The sequence below is a fragment of the Monodelphis domestica genome, chromosome 5, assembly GCF_027887165.1.
Source record: "Monodelphis domestica isolate mMonDom1 chromosome 5, mMonDom1.pri, whole genome shotgun sequence".
NCBI lineage: Eukaryota > Metazoa > Chordata > Mammalia > Didelphimorphia > Didelphidae > Monodelphis > Monodelphis domestica.
Window position 1 is genome coordinate 133,181,802 of NC_077231.1, and position 17,521 is coordinate 133,199,322.

General features: G+C 34.1%; 1 protein-coding gene across 50 annotated transcripts in view; it reads right to left on the minus strand.

Annotated features, from left to right (window-relative positions):
• C2CD5 (C2 calcium dependent domain containing 5) overlaps positions 1-17,521 on the minus strand; it is a 164,108-nt gene that overhangs the window by 24,675 nt on the left and 121,912 nt on the right. For 32 of the 50 annotated variants that reach the window (XM_056799356.1, XM_056799354.1, XM_056799355.1 and 29 more), the window contains 2 exons: positions 13,593-13,679; positions 126-176 (listed from right to left, as the gene is read on the minus strand). In XM_056799356.1, coding sequence (XP_056655334.1) covers positions 126-176; positions 13,593-13,679 — 138 coding nt within the window. The remainder of the gene's footprint in view (positions 1-125; positions 177-13,592; positions 13,680-17,521) is intronic. The other 18 variants (XM_056799392.1, XM_056799400.1, XM_056799361.1 and 15 more) reach the window with 1 other exon arrangement.

Consider the following 17,521-nt stretch of genomic DNA (forward strand, 5'->3'; position numbering starts at 1 on the left):
ACAAAGCCACATTTTTGGTGCCAATTTCATTGTCCAATGTATTTCTCAGATATCTGTAATTGTATTTACTATTAACCTAGAACTTCATGTCTTTGGTGATTATTGGCTTAATTAGACAAACTCACCTCTCTGTGCAGCTGGTATACCTGAGTTAGAACTTGTACTCTCCAGGTGTTCTGATAAGACAATATGAACAATATTAGCTCAGATGCTTAATACAAAATAGCATCTTTTTTCTGTTTGTTATATAATACCTCTATGAATCAGAAGATTAGAAGGTAAAATGGTGTTTTTAAATGGCTTTGGTACAAAACCAAACAAAATAAACATGTAAATCTGGAAGGCAGTATGACAAAGTGAACAGAGAAATGACCTTGAAGTCAGATTCAAGTCTTTGAAAGAAATCACTCAAACTCCCAGTGCCCCAAACAGCTACCAGTTGAAGAGCCAGTGCCAAAAAGAGTTTAATTACTACAAATTACCTATGTAAAGGAAATTTTAAGTCATATAAAATTTTTTTTGCAATGGGCTCTTTAGAGACATATACTTATGTTTCTAAAACAATAAATAATGCTCAAAAGAAATATGCCTACTTATAACTTTAAACAGTAAGCAATAACAAATGAAAATAGGATTAAAAGGCAAAATCCATGAGGGAAAAAGTAGAAAGGATGGTCAGTGTTCAGGGGAGATAAATCAAAACAGGAATAAGTAAAAAAAAGAATATAGGGAAGAGATATATTTTAAAAAGCAGAAAATATATTAAAACATTAAAGCCTAGAAAGTGAAATTAAAAAACTCATTTTGCAAAATAGTTCAGGGAACTTATTTGAAAGGTACTTTGAAGGAAAATGGGAAGAAATATTTTTATAGTGGTACCTGGTATATGAACTTGATCAGCAAGCAATTCCCAAATAGTTAATGATAATTAATGTAATCCTAAATTTGATCTAGTCAGAAGTGAAGTAACAGCTACCATAATGCTCCTTTCTCTGACACTTGAGGAAATTTTGGGTAGGAAATAGTGTGTGTCTGGAAAATGCCAAAACTGTTATTCATTGTGCCTAATCTGTTCCAGCCTGGTCTCACCAACTTCAGCATCAACTTGTCTTTCCAGTAATAATCCCAAGGAAAATAATAAGTAGTGTCTCCATATAAAATAGGCTAGTTCATTATTTACATCTTATACTACAACTTTGGAAAAACTAGTGTCCTTTCTAATAAGATCAATGGTAAAGCAAAGATGCCCACTGTGAGAATTAACATTTTATATAGTCCTGAAAATGCTAGCAAAAGCAAGAAGAAAAATAAATTGAGGGAATAAGCATAGGCAAAGAGAAAGAAAAATGATCACTTCGTGAAGATAAATCTTAAAGAACTCTAAAGAAACAATTAAAAAAATTGAAATATTTAATGATTCTGGTAAAATTGAAGTATTACAAATAGAAGACCCAGAAGAATAAGGAAAGATAAATTTTATTTAAAATTATTTCAGAACCTAAAAAGTACTTGGAATCCTATCTATAAATGCCTACAATAACTACATAAATGAAACTACACATTCTTTATAGAATAAAGAGGACATAAATAACTGGAGAAAACTTAATTACTTATGAGTAGCCCAAGTCAATACAATAAAAATGACATTAATATTTCAATTAATTTGCTTATTCAATGCCATGCCAACCAAACTACCAAATGCTTATTTTATAAATTAGAAAAACAATAATGCCCCTGTATTAGGTATCCCTTTCTGCTTCCCCCCCTCCCCATATTTGTATCCTAGGCACTTAGCAGTATCTGCCAGATAATAAGAACTTAATAAATATTTGTTACGGTCAAGAATCTCAAGGAAAATTTACTAAAAAAAATAAAGATAAGAGTGAAAAGGCCTAGAAGTATCAGATGTCAAATTGTACTACAAAGTAGTCATGGAAAAGGTTAGGTACCCAAAAAAGCAAAAGAACCTAGCAGTTCAGTGTCCAATAAAACCAAAGACTTGAGATACAGTGTAAAAATTCACTGACAAAAATTTCCAAGAAAACTGGACAGATATCAAGACAGAAATAAAAATTTTATCAACATCTCACAGTACATAGACCAGATAAGCTCCAAATGGATAAATAACCTAGTTATAAAAGGCAACTTCATAAACAAAGTAAGGAAACAAAGAAGAAATTGTTTTTCAAATATAGAGATGTGGAAATAATTTATGACGACCCACATAAAGAATAAAAGAGGATCATTTAAGATAAAGTGGAAAATTTTTCAGCAAGTTCCTCTGATATAGGTTCCATCTCTAATATACATAAGGAACAGACTTAAAATTATTTTTTAAAAAGAGACATTCCTCAAATAGCAAATAATCAAAAATATGAACAAACAGTTCAAAAGGGGAAAAATCCAAGTTATCTGTCTTAAAAAAATTATCAAAATCCCTATTTACAGAAATAAAAATTAAAGCAATTCTAGAGGCTCCATCCAGTTCACAGTCAATTGATTACTAAAAATGATAAACACTGTAGGGAGCACATTAATGAAGAAACATTAATGAACTGTTGCTAGAACTATAAATTGGTCCAAATTTTTGGAAAGCAATTTGGAATTTAATTTTAAAAGTTACCATGCAACAGTATATACTCTTTGATAGATTCATAATATTCCTAGACCTAGACCCCAAAGAGATCGAAGAAAAAATACAATATGTATAAAAAACATTTATGGTAGTTCTTTTTATAGAGACAAAGAAGTGAAAACTAAGGGGGTACCTATCAACTAGAGAATGGCTAAAGAGATTATTGTGCCTAAATATAATGGAATACTAATGTGTTGGGGAAAATGATGAAACCAATTCAGAGTAGATTTGTAAGAACTGCTACAAAATTAAGTGAGCAGAACTAAGATAATACTTTATATAACAAAATTATAAAAATTAAAACTTAATAACTTATCAATGCAGTGCTCAAGAATAAGGCTAACCATTTCCTGACAAAAGAAATGGACTAGACATATAGAATTAGGTAACACATATTTTTGGATATGGACAATATTGCTTGACTATGCATATTAATTCCAAAAGTTTTGTTTTTCTTTTAGAGAAGAAAGTGAAAATGAGAGAGGCAAAAAATGATGCTTAATATTTTTCAAATTCAATCATAAATAAAAATCTAATACTTCCAAAATTTTACCCTTCTTTATATAAGTATTTAGCTCAAGTAGAAGTCTTATAAAGATCACTTGAAAATTAATATTTTCCTTATATAATAGGGCTAAGATAGTTTACTTCATTTCAGTGTCAGAGACTCCTGTAGCTAGAAGAATAATGTTACCAAATTTGAATTTCCTGAAAATGGTCTTAGGAGAACAATAAAAGTTTCAAACTACTTTTTGAAGAACAGTAAGGTAACAGTAAAAATCCTGGAATATTTTTTTAGCTCAATGATCATTTAAAGATCATTTTTATTAAAAGAAATTCAATATTTTCTTTGCTCCAAAAACAACAAAAATGGTGGTGTGAGATAGGATTTTTCTTTCTTTCTGTATTTTTTTAAAGCACTATCATTGGATACTCCTTAAGAAGAGTACTCAGTAGCATTCCAATTTTTCCATATATATATATATATATATATATATATATATATATATATATATATATGGCCAGTGTCAAAAAAAGCCAAATCCTCTTTCAGATATTCTGTACAGTCTAGGAAACTTCATTTCAGAATTGTACTAGGTAATCAATTACAATGTCAAGAAATCACAGGTCTTAATTTTCTAGAAACAAATGTCTTTTTAGAAGCCCATCATTGGAACTTATTTGTCAGATTACATTCTCTGTTTTGAAGTTATCTCCATTTATACATAAGAGGAATAGAGACAAGGAACATACCCTGCTAATTCAGCTTCATCTGAGGCAACAATCCTAAACACTTTAAATAACTATATTATCTTTTCATTTCTCCTAATCTTTATGAGAAGAATGTAGATAAACAAATGCCATACTGAATTTATCATTCAGCTGCTGGCATAGGTCAAATAAAGCCATAATGCTGAGCTGAACTCCTCTCTGCCAGCCTTTTTATCAATAAAATAAATATTTAAATAAAAGGAATAAGGGAAAGAGAGAAGAAAAAAGGAAAGAGAGAGAGAGAAAGAACAGAATAAGCAAAGGCAGACTAAGAGGGAGATGAGAAGTAAAAGGGAAAAGAGGAGAGGAGGAGACAAGAAAGAAAGGAAGAAAAATACAATGAGTGGGATAGAACAGAACAAGGAGAAGAATGGAGATGTTTAACTTTTAAGATGAGAGTTTTCTAAAGCCTATCCTAAAAGCATTTACAGTTGAAATTAGTAGAATAACAAATGTGAGATGAAACAGATCTAGCAGCATTTTTATAGTCATCTGTTATCCATCATCAATAACAATGAAGCTATCAATTCAGTGTTTGAACTACACCTTACTACTGAACCTGCTGCCCAGTAAGAAGAAATGGAAATGGAGATGGAAATGGGATTTAAGAAGATACAGAAGAACAGATGAACTTGACTATACACAGAGAAATAAATCCTAGAACCAACAAAATTTTTAAGTTATTAAGAAATTATTTTCAAGATATCTCAAAAGAATGAAAGACCTTGTAGTCTGGATTTTTTTTAAGAAAAGGGGGGGGGGGTAGTGGAATGAGAAGACATCAAGGCAAGGTCCATATATCTCCATTTCTCATCTTTATAAAATCTTAATTAGACAATTTTCTTCACATATTAAAAGTAAAAATGTGAGACAGAAATACAGACAAGTTTTTATGATAATGGCTAGCATTTATAGATAAAGCTTGGTGGATGTTACATCACAACAACCCTGAGGTAGTGACTTTTATAGATAATTATCTATAAATCTTCAACTACAACCTGACCAAAGTGTATAGAAAAATACAAGATCCTACTATATTTGATGACTACTTTTTTTTTAAGTATTTGATTTGTTAGTATGAAGTGTAGCCTTATATATAATAAAATGTCTCTCATGGATATTAAAAATCATACATGATCCCTCAATAGAAGCAACTTCAGAGATAATTATTTAATAATTTAGCTACTCTCAGCAATACAATGATCCAGGACAATTTTGAGGAACTTATGAAAAAGAAAGCTATCCACCTCCAGAGAAAGATCTATTGGAGTAGAAAGGCAGATCAAAGCAGAAGATTTATCAATTTATTTGGGAATATGTTTGGGAGTTTTGATTTTATAAGATTATTCACTTACAAAAAATGAATAATATGGAAATTTCAAAAACAGTAAACCCCCCCAAAAACAAAAAAAATTATCTATTACCTATATCAAAAGTGAATCATAAATCAGGAACACATATGAGTCTCATAAGTATTTACCAATATAATAAAAAATGTTCTATGAAAAACTTGAGCCAAACAAGAAATAGTGTTTTCTAAACTTTTTTTTAACAGATGACAATGTGCTGATAACCCCAGAATGCTATACAGCCTCTTGCCACTCAGAGATAGGCTTTCCACTTAACAAGAGGAAGAAAGAATTTAGAATCCATAATATATAGATTATGAAACACAGTTGGATGAGCAATCCACTGAGTAAGATGAAGATAATAGATGATGCTTATTCGAAGAGAACAAGGGGATAAAATGGAATCAGGGCTAAAACATACAAGAAGCATATAGATGACAATAGTATGGACTCTCTGATTCCCAAAGATCCCCAACAAGGTTAATAATGCCAACAGGATTTCTGTTTTGTCATCCAGTCTCAATTGTTTATCTCCTTGAGACTGAAGCACTGACTTATCCAGACTGTGAGTAACTCAGAAAGAGTTAAAAATAATTATAATTAATGGTAACATTTGGCAAAAATCATGGTTTCTTCAATTAAAAAAAAAACACCATCCTGCAATGCTCCTAAGTTTGAGATTTCAAGATTTTCATAAATTTCATAAATTTATAGTTTATGAGATTCGGAGTGAGTATTGGACTAAAAGTTAAAAAGCCATAGGTCATCTTGCTTCAATTACTTGCTAGCTATGTACATGTCACTTAATTTCTCTGAACTTCAGTTTTTTCATCTATAAAATGGGAATAATAGCACCTACTTCAATGAGATTTGAGAGGATCAATTGTGATAATGCCTGTAAAAACTTTTTTCAAACTTTAAAGTGCTTTACAAACACTAGCTATTTATCCTATATAATAATAACTTTGGAACTTTCTTTGTTCCACTGGGGGTTTTTTTTTGGTGGTTTTTTTTTTTGCCAAATCAAATTTTATAGTAATGAGGATTTAACGAATAACATCTTTTATATTCTAGTACTGAAAAATTACTTTTGTTTTGAATAATTGAACAAAAATTTCATTCCCTATGGTCAATATGTAGAATCCAATACTGCTGGAGGGAGCATTCACATAAACAAAATAAAAGATCCATTTGAATACTGGTGTTTACTGAGAAAACTGTTACCTAGATAGAAATCATCAAAACTTTTGTTTTCTGTATGTTATGAAGGACTTCTGACAATACCCAGTCCCAAGTTTTTAGAATTCATATTCTATCCTATTTAAATAATGGATAGTATCAATTATCAAAAATAATTTGTGATTCTCTTTCTTTGTTTTTCTATCAATGCAGAATTTCCTACTTTAAATCTTTAAGATTTTTTGTTTAATAATATATATTAATTATATTTTTATTAATTTTATTATTTTTTTATTATATTTTAATATATATTTTTATTTTATTTATAATAATATATTATATTATTTATTAAAATAATTAATAATATATTAATCATAATAATAAAATATACATTTAAATTACATGTTATACATGTGTACATGTATGTATAGATTTTTTTAAACCCTTACCATCTGTCTTAAAATCAATACTATATATTGGCTCCAAGGCAGAAGAATGGTAAAGGCTAGGTAATGGGGGTTAAGTGACTTGCCCAGTCACACAGCTAGGAAGTGTCTGAAGCCAAATTTGAACCCAAGAACTCCCATCTATAGGCCTGGCTCTCAATCCACTGAGTTACCCAGCTGCCCCCCATGTTGATATTTTAACAGATAAACAATTAGGCTTTTGTGGCATGTGTAACAGTTATATTATATTTCTAAACAAGTAAGGAGAATAAAGGTTGGATAAGTTAGGTTGAATTTGTCTGATTAATATAAGAAAAATTAATCTTATTTACTGAGAGAGCTGTATTTGGAATAATGTAAACAAGGAATTTACCAAGAACAAGGGAGACCAGCAAAGGTTGAAGAAAAATGTGTCTGGAAGGGCAACGGAATGTTCAGGAGCTGGTGGGGGAAGGGAGAATTCCATGGAAGATTCAAAAAATGGAAACTGTTGGCCAGAGGATATTCTGGTCAGTCTCTTACCTATGACTCTTGACAGAGCTGGTTAGGAAATTATCTCTTCTAATACCCTTTTTGCCTGGCTGAGCTGAAGGAAAGTGTTTGCCCTAATTTGAGATCACCATGGATCACCATTTCCTCGAGGGGAACTAGATCCCTTGAAGGGCAGTTTTGATCCCACCATCAAAAAGTAGCCATAGATAAAAATTGGCAGGATTTCCTTGGTCCCTATGCCCTCTAACCTCTGCTATCTCTCTCTCCTTTTTTTTTTTTCAAAAAATAAATTAGATAATTTAGTTTACAAAAGAACTGTCTCAAAATTTGTATAAGAGAAGGGAGAATTTTCAAATCCAAGAAGAAGGCTGGGAGGGGTTGACCCACCCTCTGGGTCAAGTCAGGGTGACTCCATTAAGCTTGTCCAGCCTAGTGGAGGAAGAGGGAAGGTGCTATCCAGAAATCAGTCCCCAACAGCAACTGGTTTTCTAGTCCTAGCATCTTTCAAGCTCCCTCTCATTTTCTATATTACAATTTTGGCACCCAAAAAAAGCCAGAATCCACCCCAGGCTATTGAAAGGGGATTGTCAGTTGAAACCCCTACACTAGGGTATCCATATTCTGAAAGGCAAATACAGAGGTGTTTGATAGAAAACAAAAGAAGACATGATGCTTCAACTAATATTTTGGGCATCTGTGCTAACAGCAATTGTAATTTATTGGGCTTACTGCATAATTTATAACATGGTGACTGGTGTCATGATGGATACGGTGCAATTCATAGTTAACATCATTTATAACTATGATACCATTTTTAAACACTGTGCTTTGGTAAGTGGTAACACAGATATATGTAATTCACATGGCCACAATTCACACCCTCTCATATTTAAGAAATGTACTACAAATGATTATACCTAGGAAAGCGGCACAAATACTGGTCTTAGATAATTAGTTTGAAGAATTGATTCAGAGGATGTGCAGTATTTAGCCAAAAGAGACAGGGAAAATGATAAGTGTGGAAAGGAAACATCTTTCCCTATAAAGGAAGGCTGAAACACCTGCAGAGATTATTGGGGACATAGTTACTTTGGGAGAAAAGGACAAGGTTTCTGACAAGACAGAGAACTGGATTGAAAGGACTGAAATTTTCAGTCATTTACTAATGGTGTGACCTTAAGCATATAATTTTACCTCTCTAGGTTTTCGTTTCCTTCTCTATAAAATCAAGGATTTGACCAAAATGATCTTGCTTCTCTTCTAAATACAACATTCTTTAATTATGTAAATACCTATAACTATGACTATCATAATCAATTTCACTTTTTCAAAGTGAATTGTTTTAGCTCTTTTGAGGTACATATGTGTGTATATATATGCTCTGTATAATCCTGATGCCCTTCATCTCAATTCCTTCCCTCTTTTAGCCTTTTTTATCACTTCAGGCTTTCATATCATCCAATTCTTTCTTCCTGTTCTGTCTTTTCCTCTTCCTTATCCTGTTTTTCTCCTTTCCTTATAAGTTACCTCTGTTTCTCCTACTCCTTCATTTTTTATCTCTCTGATTTATTTTTCTGTCCTTTTAGTCAGGAGTTCTTAACTTAAGAGGCTATGAACTTATTAAAAAGAAAACTTTGATAAGAATATTTCAGTATGATATCCTTTTACTTTATGCATTTAAAAACATTATTGTGAAAAGGGATCCATAGGCTTTACCAGATTGCCAAAACATCAAAACACAAAAATAGTTAAATGAAGGTTTGCCTGAGAATTATTAGATTCAATACTTTCTCCCATCTCTTCCACCCTCATTCATTACTCTCCCATATTATTTCTTCCTCCCTTCATCTTCCCTTCCACAAAGATTTGTCTTCTTTTAGACCTGCCTGTGAGTCTACAATCTCTTTGATAATTATTGCACTCCAGTAGTAACATTAAAGAGAAAGAAAAAGTAGGAAGCAGAAGTAGGCTCTAAATTGTTTATATATATATATATATAGCAAGTCAAGACAAGAATTCATTTAAACTTGTAAAGATTCAGAACCCATTAATTAGCATGAAAAGGTTAAAGCTAACTTTGTAGTCTCATCTATTTATATTTCTTCTTGGAAGCTTTAGAACACTTACATAAATGCAATTATTAGTTTAGCTTTTTATTTCAACTAAACTACCTTTTAAAAACACATTTGGAAAGAAATGAAAACAGCTCAGAAAAGAAACAAAGATAAGACAAAGCTATAAAGTTATTTAGATTACAGAGTACCAGGGCAACTAGGTGGCTTAGTAGGTGATCAGGTCTACACTTAAAAGGACCTGGGTTCAAATTTAGCCTCTTTTTTGACACTTTTTGACACTTCCTAGTTGTTATGTCCCTGGGCAAGTCAGTTAATTTTAATTATCTGGCCCTTCCAGCTCTTCTGCCTTGGAATTCTAAGCCAGAAGGTATGGGGCTAAAAAAAGTTTACAAAGTATATCCTAGAGAAGGTATTAACTAACCTAACTCAAAGTCATACAAAATGGCTTTGTGCATAAAAACAACAATCTTCTCAATGAGACTCTTCCAAATTATGGTGTAGGTACATCAGTATTTGCAATGAATTTAAAGTGATCCCACAGTATTCCTTTCAAAACTTCTTCCTCATTATAGAAGGCTCATGGTTTGATTATTGCAAAAGCCTCCTGGGGGCCTGCTTGCTTCCAGTCTAATTCTAGCGCCACTCCAATCCAATTCTCTATTCAGCTACTGAAGTAATTTCCTAAAACATGGGTCCAATCATGCCAGTCCCCTACTTAATAAACTCCAATGGCTCCCTATTGCTGAAGGGTCAAATATAAAATGCTGTATTTTATATTCAAAGTCCTTCATAAGCTAGCTTTTCAGTCTTAAACCTTACTCTCCTCTGTAACAGGTATTCTTTGATAAAGTGTAATGGCTTCCTAGCTGTTTCATGAATAAGACATTCCATCTCTCAGCTCCAAGCATTTTCTCTGGTTGTCTCCCACATCTAAAACACCATCTCTCCTCTGCTCCAAATAATGACCTTCCTGGCTTCCTTAAAGTTCAAACTAAAATCACATCTTTTACAGGAAGCCTGCCCTCTTAATTCCTGTGCCTTCCCTCTATTAAACATTTCCTATTTAGCCTCTCTAGAGTACTTTGCATATTGTTTCACATGTTGTCTCTATAAACTCCCTGAGGGCAAGGACTATCTTTTGCCTCTTTTTGTATCTCTAGCACTTAGCAGAGTACCTGCCACACAGTAGGCACTTAATAAAAATCAGAAAACTGGGAAGATTTGAATTATATTCTTTTTAAAATTTAATTTGATTTTTAATATTTTCCCCAGGGTTACATGATTCTTTTTGTCTCCCTCCCCTCTTTCCTCCCCCCTCCTTGAGTTGACAAGCATTGAATTATATTCTTAATAACTAATTTCTATATAGCTTCAGGTCCTTATCATTAAATGAGAAACTTTCTAGGAGAAGCATCAGACATCATGGTAGTATGCAATCATAGGATTTTAAAGCTAAAAAGAACCTAAGAAATCATCTAGTCTAACTTTAGATGAGGAAACTGAGATCCAGACCAGATTTGAAAATGCAATTAATCAGTAACAAAACTTAAAATGAGATTATAACCCAGGACTTTTCATTCCTACATTATATTCATATATATGGTGGTAATACCTGTTCCTCTACTAACTATGCAAATACCTGAAAAAAATTTAGAGTTTTTAGAAGTTACACAACTTATTCATCTCATTCAAGGTGCGAAACTGTTAGTAATCATCTTTCACAATTTTGAGATTTCATTAAGCATGCAACAAGCATTAAAGGTGACTACCCTTTAAAGTTCATCTTCTGAACAATTATAACTAATGTTGAGAACAGTAATCTGATTACTTAGGGAGAAGGTACTTAAGAATGGAGCACAATATATCAGAGTTTAGTAAATGCAAATAGCATTAAAATGCAAAAGTAGTGTACAGGTGGATCATGTCAATCCCCTACTCAATAAACTCTAATTTCTCCTTGTTGCCTCAAGCTACAAATACAAAATATTCTGTTTGGTATTCAAAGCCATTCATAAGCTAGCCCCCTCCTACCTTTCCAGTCTACATATATGATCTCTTTTGATTTTCATGAGAAGCTATGACACAGGTGCTATTATTATTTTTCTTATGAATAAACTGAAACTGCTATAGGTTAAATAACTTGCCTAAGTCACATAGCTACCAAGTCTTTGAGAAAAGTCAGATCTTCCAGACTCCATGTCTAGTGCACTATAAACTACTTAGACTAGCTGCCGCTTTTTTCAAAGCTTAGTTTAAATGACAGAAGACTAAGTATACTGGGCAGCTGCTAAAATTACCAATAGCAGAGAGGAAGAAGAAAGGAAAGAGAGAAAAGAGGAAGAATAGAAGGGAGAGAGAGAGAAAAGAAAAAAAGGGAAGAAGGGAGGGAAAGGCAGGAGGAGGAAACAAAGGAAGACATGAAGTTTACTGGAAATTCTATACAAATTTTGTTAACTGGAAGTAAAGGAAGTGGGAAGAAAATAAGTGGAAAGAAAACTAAGCTCTCTATAAAGAGCCCTGAATTTCACTTAGTAGCTAGATGGTTCTGCTTAATGCCATAATTAAAGTACCTATGTATATGTGTATACATATACATGAACACATACTTTGGATTCTGGCTCTAATCAAATTTGATTTCCTTTTATGTATCTTCAAGAGAAACAAGTGTTATAAGATTAAAAGCAGTCGTAAACTTAAATAGAAAATAGCGAAGAGAAAGAAAGGCCGAATAATTAATGGATAAGGAGTCAGAAGAAGTCAGGAAGATCTAGGTTCAATTATTCCTGCGATACATACTGGCAAACAGGCTACACAAAAGTCAACTAATATTTAAACCTGTGATTTTTTCATTGTAGGGAATTCCTAGTGTGGGAACTTTTTTCCCTGATAAAGATTTTCAATTATCTGTAAAAAGTTCCCACACTAGGAATTCCCTACAATGAAAAAATCACAGGTTTAAATATCTCACTAAAAATTAAAAAAAAAAAAGGAAAACAGGCCAGAAATATTAGTTTTATAGTTAATGTAACAAAAACATCTTATCTTCAAACTTTCAAAATCTCAAACAAGACCTATTAAATTACAGATAGATCTTTTGGTGTTTTTTAAAATTCAAATTACACTTCTTCAGATGCATTGCTATATTATACGATGAATGAAATGCCAGCTAAAATAAAGAGCAAATAGACATAAGGAATTTCTGTTATTAAAAATAAAGAAAATCAGAATCATTTGGATACACCTAGTACACAAAACTACCCTAAGTTTATCTTTGACAGAACCAAAGTCATCACTATAAGCACTATTTTCCTCCTTTCACTTCACTATACATTAGGAAATGAGCCACTTAATCATTCTATGAAAGTGTTTTGTTTTGTTTTTTTAATTATACAAATGTCAGATGGGAGATGGAAAACACATTTTCCATTTCTTTCCAAAAATTGCTAGGCTAAAGTGAAGTTACCAGTTACAAAGCCATAACCATTTTGTACTTGGGAAAGTTTACCTCTTTATAGCAATGCTATTAAATTTATTAGCCAATATATGTAAAAGTCAGTTAGCAAATCATACTAGTCACCATTTCAGGGAGAGATGGGAAGAGAAGGGAGGGGGGAAATCTGAATTTTAAAATGTCAAAAACAATTGTCAAAAATTGTTTCTATTTGTAACTGAAAAAAATTTTTTTCATTAGGGGGAAAAGTCAGTTACCAGGAAAAAAAATTATCTTTCTTTTCCCACTTGCACATATTCCCCTGCCATTACACATGCTATACAGATGCAATAAAGAAAATGCATTTCAGTTTCTCTGAACATTTAGAATGTACGGGTTTATCTTTATGGGGAAAGAATGTCAAAGGAATGGAAGTTCTACATGAGAAATTATAATGGAGAATCCAATGATCTAAAGAAATATGATAACTATATCTGTGGTACAGAGTATATAATTAAAAATTAGATTCACAGTCTATAATCCAAATACTTGAGAAATCCAAATGGAAGATTTTTTTTTGTCTTTAAGAACTTCAAAAATACATCGTAAGAATTACTATAGTCTAGCTTCAAAATTATATCAAGCATCTAAAACAAGTAATCAAGTAGAAAGAGTTGAAAAAGGTATATTTTATTTTTATTTTTCTTAACCAACCTTTAGCTGATGAAAAGGGGTGAGAAGCAAGCGTATCTGTGCAAAGTTCCAGTGGAAATTGTAGAAGTTCTTCATTGTCAATAGAGGCTTAACGAAAGAAAAGCATATACTTATTAATACAGTATTATTAGTTAACAATCAGTCAATAAGCTTACTATGTGACAGGCACTATGCAAATGATGACAAACTGCAGGCAGAGCGCTCTCTGTGGGCACAGGAATAGCCCACCTACCCTTTCCCAGAGTTTGTTCATAGAAAGGCAGAAGGAATGAGGAGGAATAGCTCCTCTCCACCTCTCCACCTTGTTTAAAGATATATTTTCAAATCCCCCACCCCTTTTCTCAGCAGGCCAATGGGAGTGCTTCCTCCCTCCCCTGTGTAGGGTAAGGGGGGACACAGAGCACTTGATGGGGGGAGGGGCATGGAACTCAGCCTGGGGTGGTGGAGTAGAAACAGGGCCCAGAACTCTGTCTCTAAAAGGTTCACCATCACTAAGGTACTGGAGAAATAAGAGCAAAATAAAACAGTCCTTACCCCCAGGAGCTTACATAATATTAGGGAGATAACATGTACATCTATAATTTTTGTGGCTAAACTCTTTAAGAAGGTCATCTACAATAGGTGCTTCTATTTGCTTTCCTCTAACTCTCTTAACTGTTCAGTCAGACTTCTAATTTTATCATTCTACTGAAACTACTCTCTTTACAGTAATTAATGATCTTTTAATTGCCACATCAGTTGGCAAAGTTAATTCAAGTTTAATTTAGCCCTTTTCTCAGTCTTCGATTTCATTCTTTTTTAATACTGTCTTTGACACTTTCAATTACTCTCTTCTTTCCAGGTTTTCAAGGCTGATTTGTCTAGATTCTCCTTCCTTTCCAACAACTCTTTCCCAATCACCTTTGCCAGATTTTCATCAGTCACACCTTTTAATCATGAATGTCCCACAAAACTCTGCCCTGGGACCTCTTTTTTTCTTCCACTATACTAATTTTATTTGTTGATCTCATCACCTCCCACTGTGTCAGATGATTCTATTTGCGCCCTGACATCTCTACCAACCTCCAAGTATCACATTTCCAAATGACTATGACATCTTAAATTCAACATATCCAAAACTGAACTCATTTTTATTCTAAACCACCTCCTTGCCTCCTAACTTCGCTATTACAGTTGAGAACACCACACACCCCCAGTCAGCAATACTCAAAACCTAGCCGGCACCCTCCACCCTTAATCATCTCTCACCCCCATACCTAATCTATTGCCAAGTCCTGTAGACTTTTATCTTTCTAACGTCTCCCCTTCATACCCTCCCCTTCTCTTCTCTGACATTTTCACCACCCAGGTGCAAACTTGCATTACCTCAAGACTGTATTCTGATACCATATTGGTTGGTACTTTAGCAAGTAAAAATTCATAAAATTTTGGAAAAGGCTTTTTCTTTTATTTTGAGTGCATAAGCAATTACATTTTGTGGAGGTGATGTGACATGAGTGGCAGGAGAATTTACTCACATGGTCTTATTTTGTTATTCCTTCTACTTCAATTGATTATTAATAAACTTTATAAAATTAATACTTGGAGTTATTGAACATTAATTTAAATCTTACATTTTTGGCAACCTGAAGTCTGGAGTTTAGGACCCTTACCTGAAGCCACGTTTCTCCTATCATGGCTTTTTCATTTCTTCCCTCCTTTCCTTCCACCCATCTGCTTTGCTTCCTGCTGCATTCCACCCTCACAAATCTACCTGCACCAGCATTCCTCACTGCTACCCCACCCACCCACCCCCAGCACTGTGGATTACCCTTGCATGGAAAGTGAGAAGCTAAGTAGCTGGCCCCCTGCTGGCCTGGTTATACATCACACACACACACACACACACACACACACACACACACACACACACACACACACATACACACGTCACAAGCATGTGATAGCCACTTGAATTTCTAGCTTGGAGCTGAAATGTTTTTTTATACTAACAGCTCAGCGTGGACATGCAGCAAGCAGGAATTCCTCCTTCGACACTACCTACCCCCACTTTTACCACCAACCATTAAGCTCCCAGGTCTATTTTAAACTAACCCATGGAGGTTTATGCTCTCCTGGCTGTGAGAGAGATTTTTCTTTTAGCTCGAGTCTTTCAGCCTCCCTCCATTTTTTAAACTAGCTAAGAAGGGCATGTCTAGGAATGGTATTTTAAATCATGCTGGAAAACAGGGATCAGCTTTCCCTAAATATGAAAAATCTTATGTTCCCAGAAAATTTTACTCAGTTCGACCTGTTCAACACTTTAGAATGGTTTTAACACTGTTCCTGGGAGGGCTCTTATTCATAGCCTATTTTCTCCTCAAGAAAAATCAACACAAGGTTTCTTTGATTAAACTACAAGCTCAAATAGACAGCATTGAGAAACAGCATTAAGTAATTTTAAAATTCAGAAGGAATATTCCTCTCCATTCAAACCTGCTGAGCCCATATCTCAAGCTGATTTCCTCTTACCTCATTTTGTTCAGCTTTTGGAAGCCCATAGACCAACTTCCCCCATCACCACCCCCCTCTTGACTTCTCCATCTGTCTCACCTGCCCCATCCCCACACAGCTCCCATCCCTTTCTCTCATCATTTCTGTCCTTGCGAGATCTCCCTTTGCCCTGCCTCTTCCTCTTCATCCCCTGTCCCAGCCCCTTCCTCTCCTCTATCCGACCAACACCCTCCCCTGCCCCTCCTCCCAAAGCCCACCCCTGTTCCTACCTCCCTGCCTCCCTATCCTCAGACCAACCCCGACCTCTCAGTTCATCTACTCCTCCCCCTTCCCTTACCTGCTCCATAGAAACCCAAACATCCAGCCAAGAGGCAGAAATTACAAATAATTCAGTTAAATTCCTATTCCCCTTAAAAGAAGTGCCCACCTCCAATAAAACTGGAGATATAGTGTCCTTAAGACATTATACACCCTTAACCCCCTCCCCCCCAGACATTGAGAGATTTGAGCAAAGTACCTCTTCTTTCGAAGATGAGCCTATTGTAGTGGTTAAAAACCTGGAAAACATCTGTCAGACATATGATCCTGCATGGCAGGACGTAGAAAATTACTCCAAGCTTTATTGACAGAAAGAGAAAAATAAAATCATTTCTCATGTCAATGAGGCCCAAGGAAGGAGAGCAGTTCATTGGCCATGGGAAGACCCTAAATGTAATTTGAATACAGAGGAAAATTACTTACAACTATGCCAGGTCAGAGAGGCATCACTTAAAACAATAAGAGCTTGCTCTGATAGGCCTGGTACATGAACAAAGTTCAAAAATATTAGGCAAAAACAAAAGGGAAATCCCTCCCAGTTTATGGAAAAAATTGAGTTAGGAGGTAGATATACAGATTTGGATCTATCCAGAGAAAGGGATGTTAGACAAACACACAGACAATTCCTTAAAAATTGTTGTAAAGTGTTTAGAGACTCTTTTAAGACCTTAAGCCCAAATTGATACTCAATGGATCTCAAGGAATTGAGGAGAGTAGTCGTCTTTGCTTTTAAGGGCCATGAAAAGAAAGATGAGGAGAACAATGAATTAGTGGAGGACTTAAGGAAAGAAATAAAACTTTTAAAGGAGGAAATAAAAAAAGAAAATCATGGAGTGGCCATAGCCCCTTTGCAGGAATCCACAAATCAATCATTAATGTGCTACTTTTGTGGGGAAAGGGGTCACATAATGATGAATTGTAGGAAGTGGAATCAGGCAAATATAAATAATAACAATTACAGAAATAATACTCCAAATGAAACAAATGATAATATACACCAAAATATCCAATAACATATCCAAAGTGGAGCTTGTCCATGTTTTACTCAGAGTGAAAATGCCCCTCAGTATGGGAGATCCAAAAGGAATACCCAAGGATCTTTATGAAGGTGTGAAGGT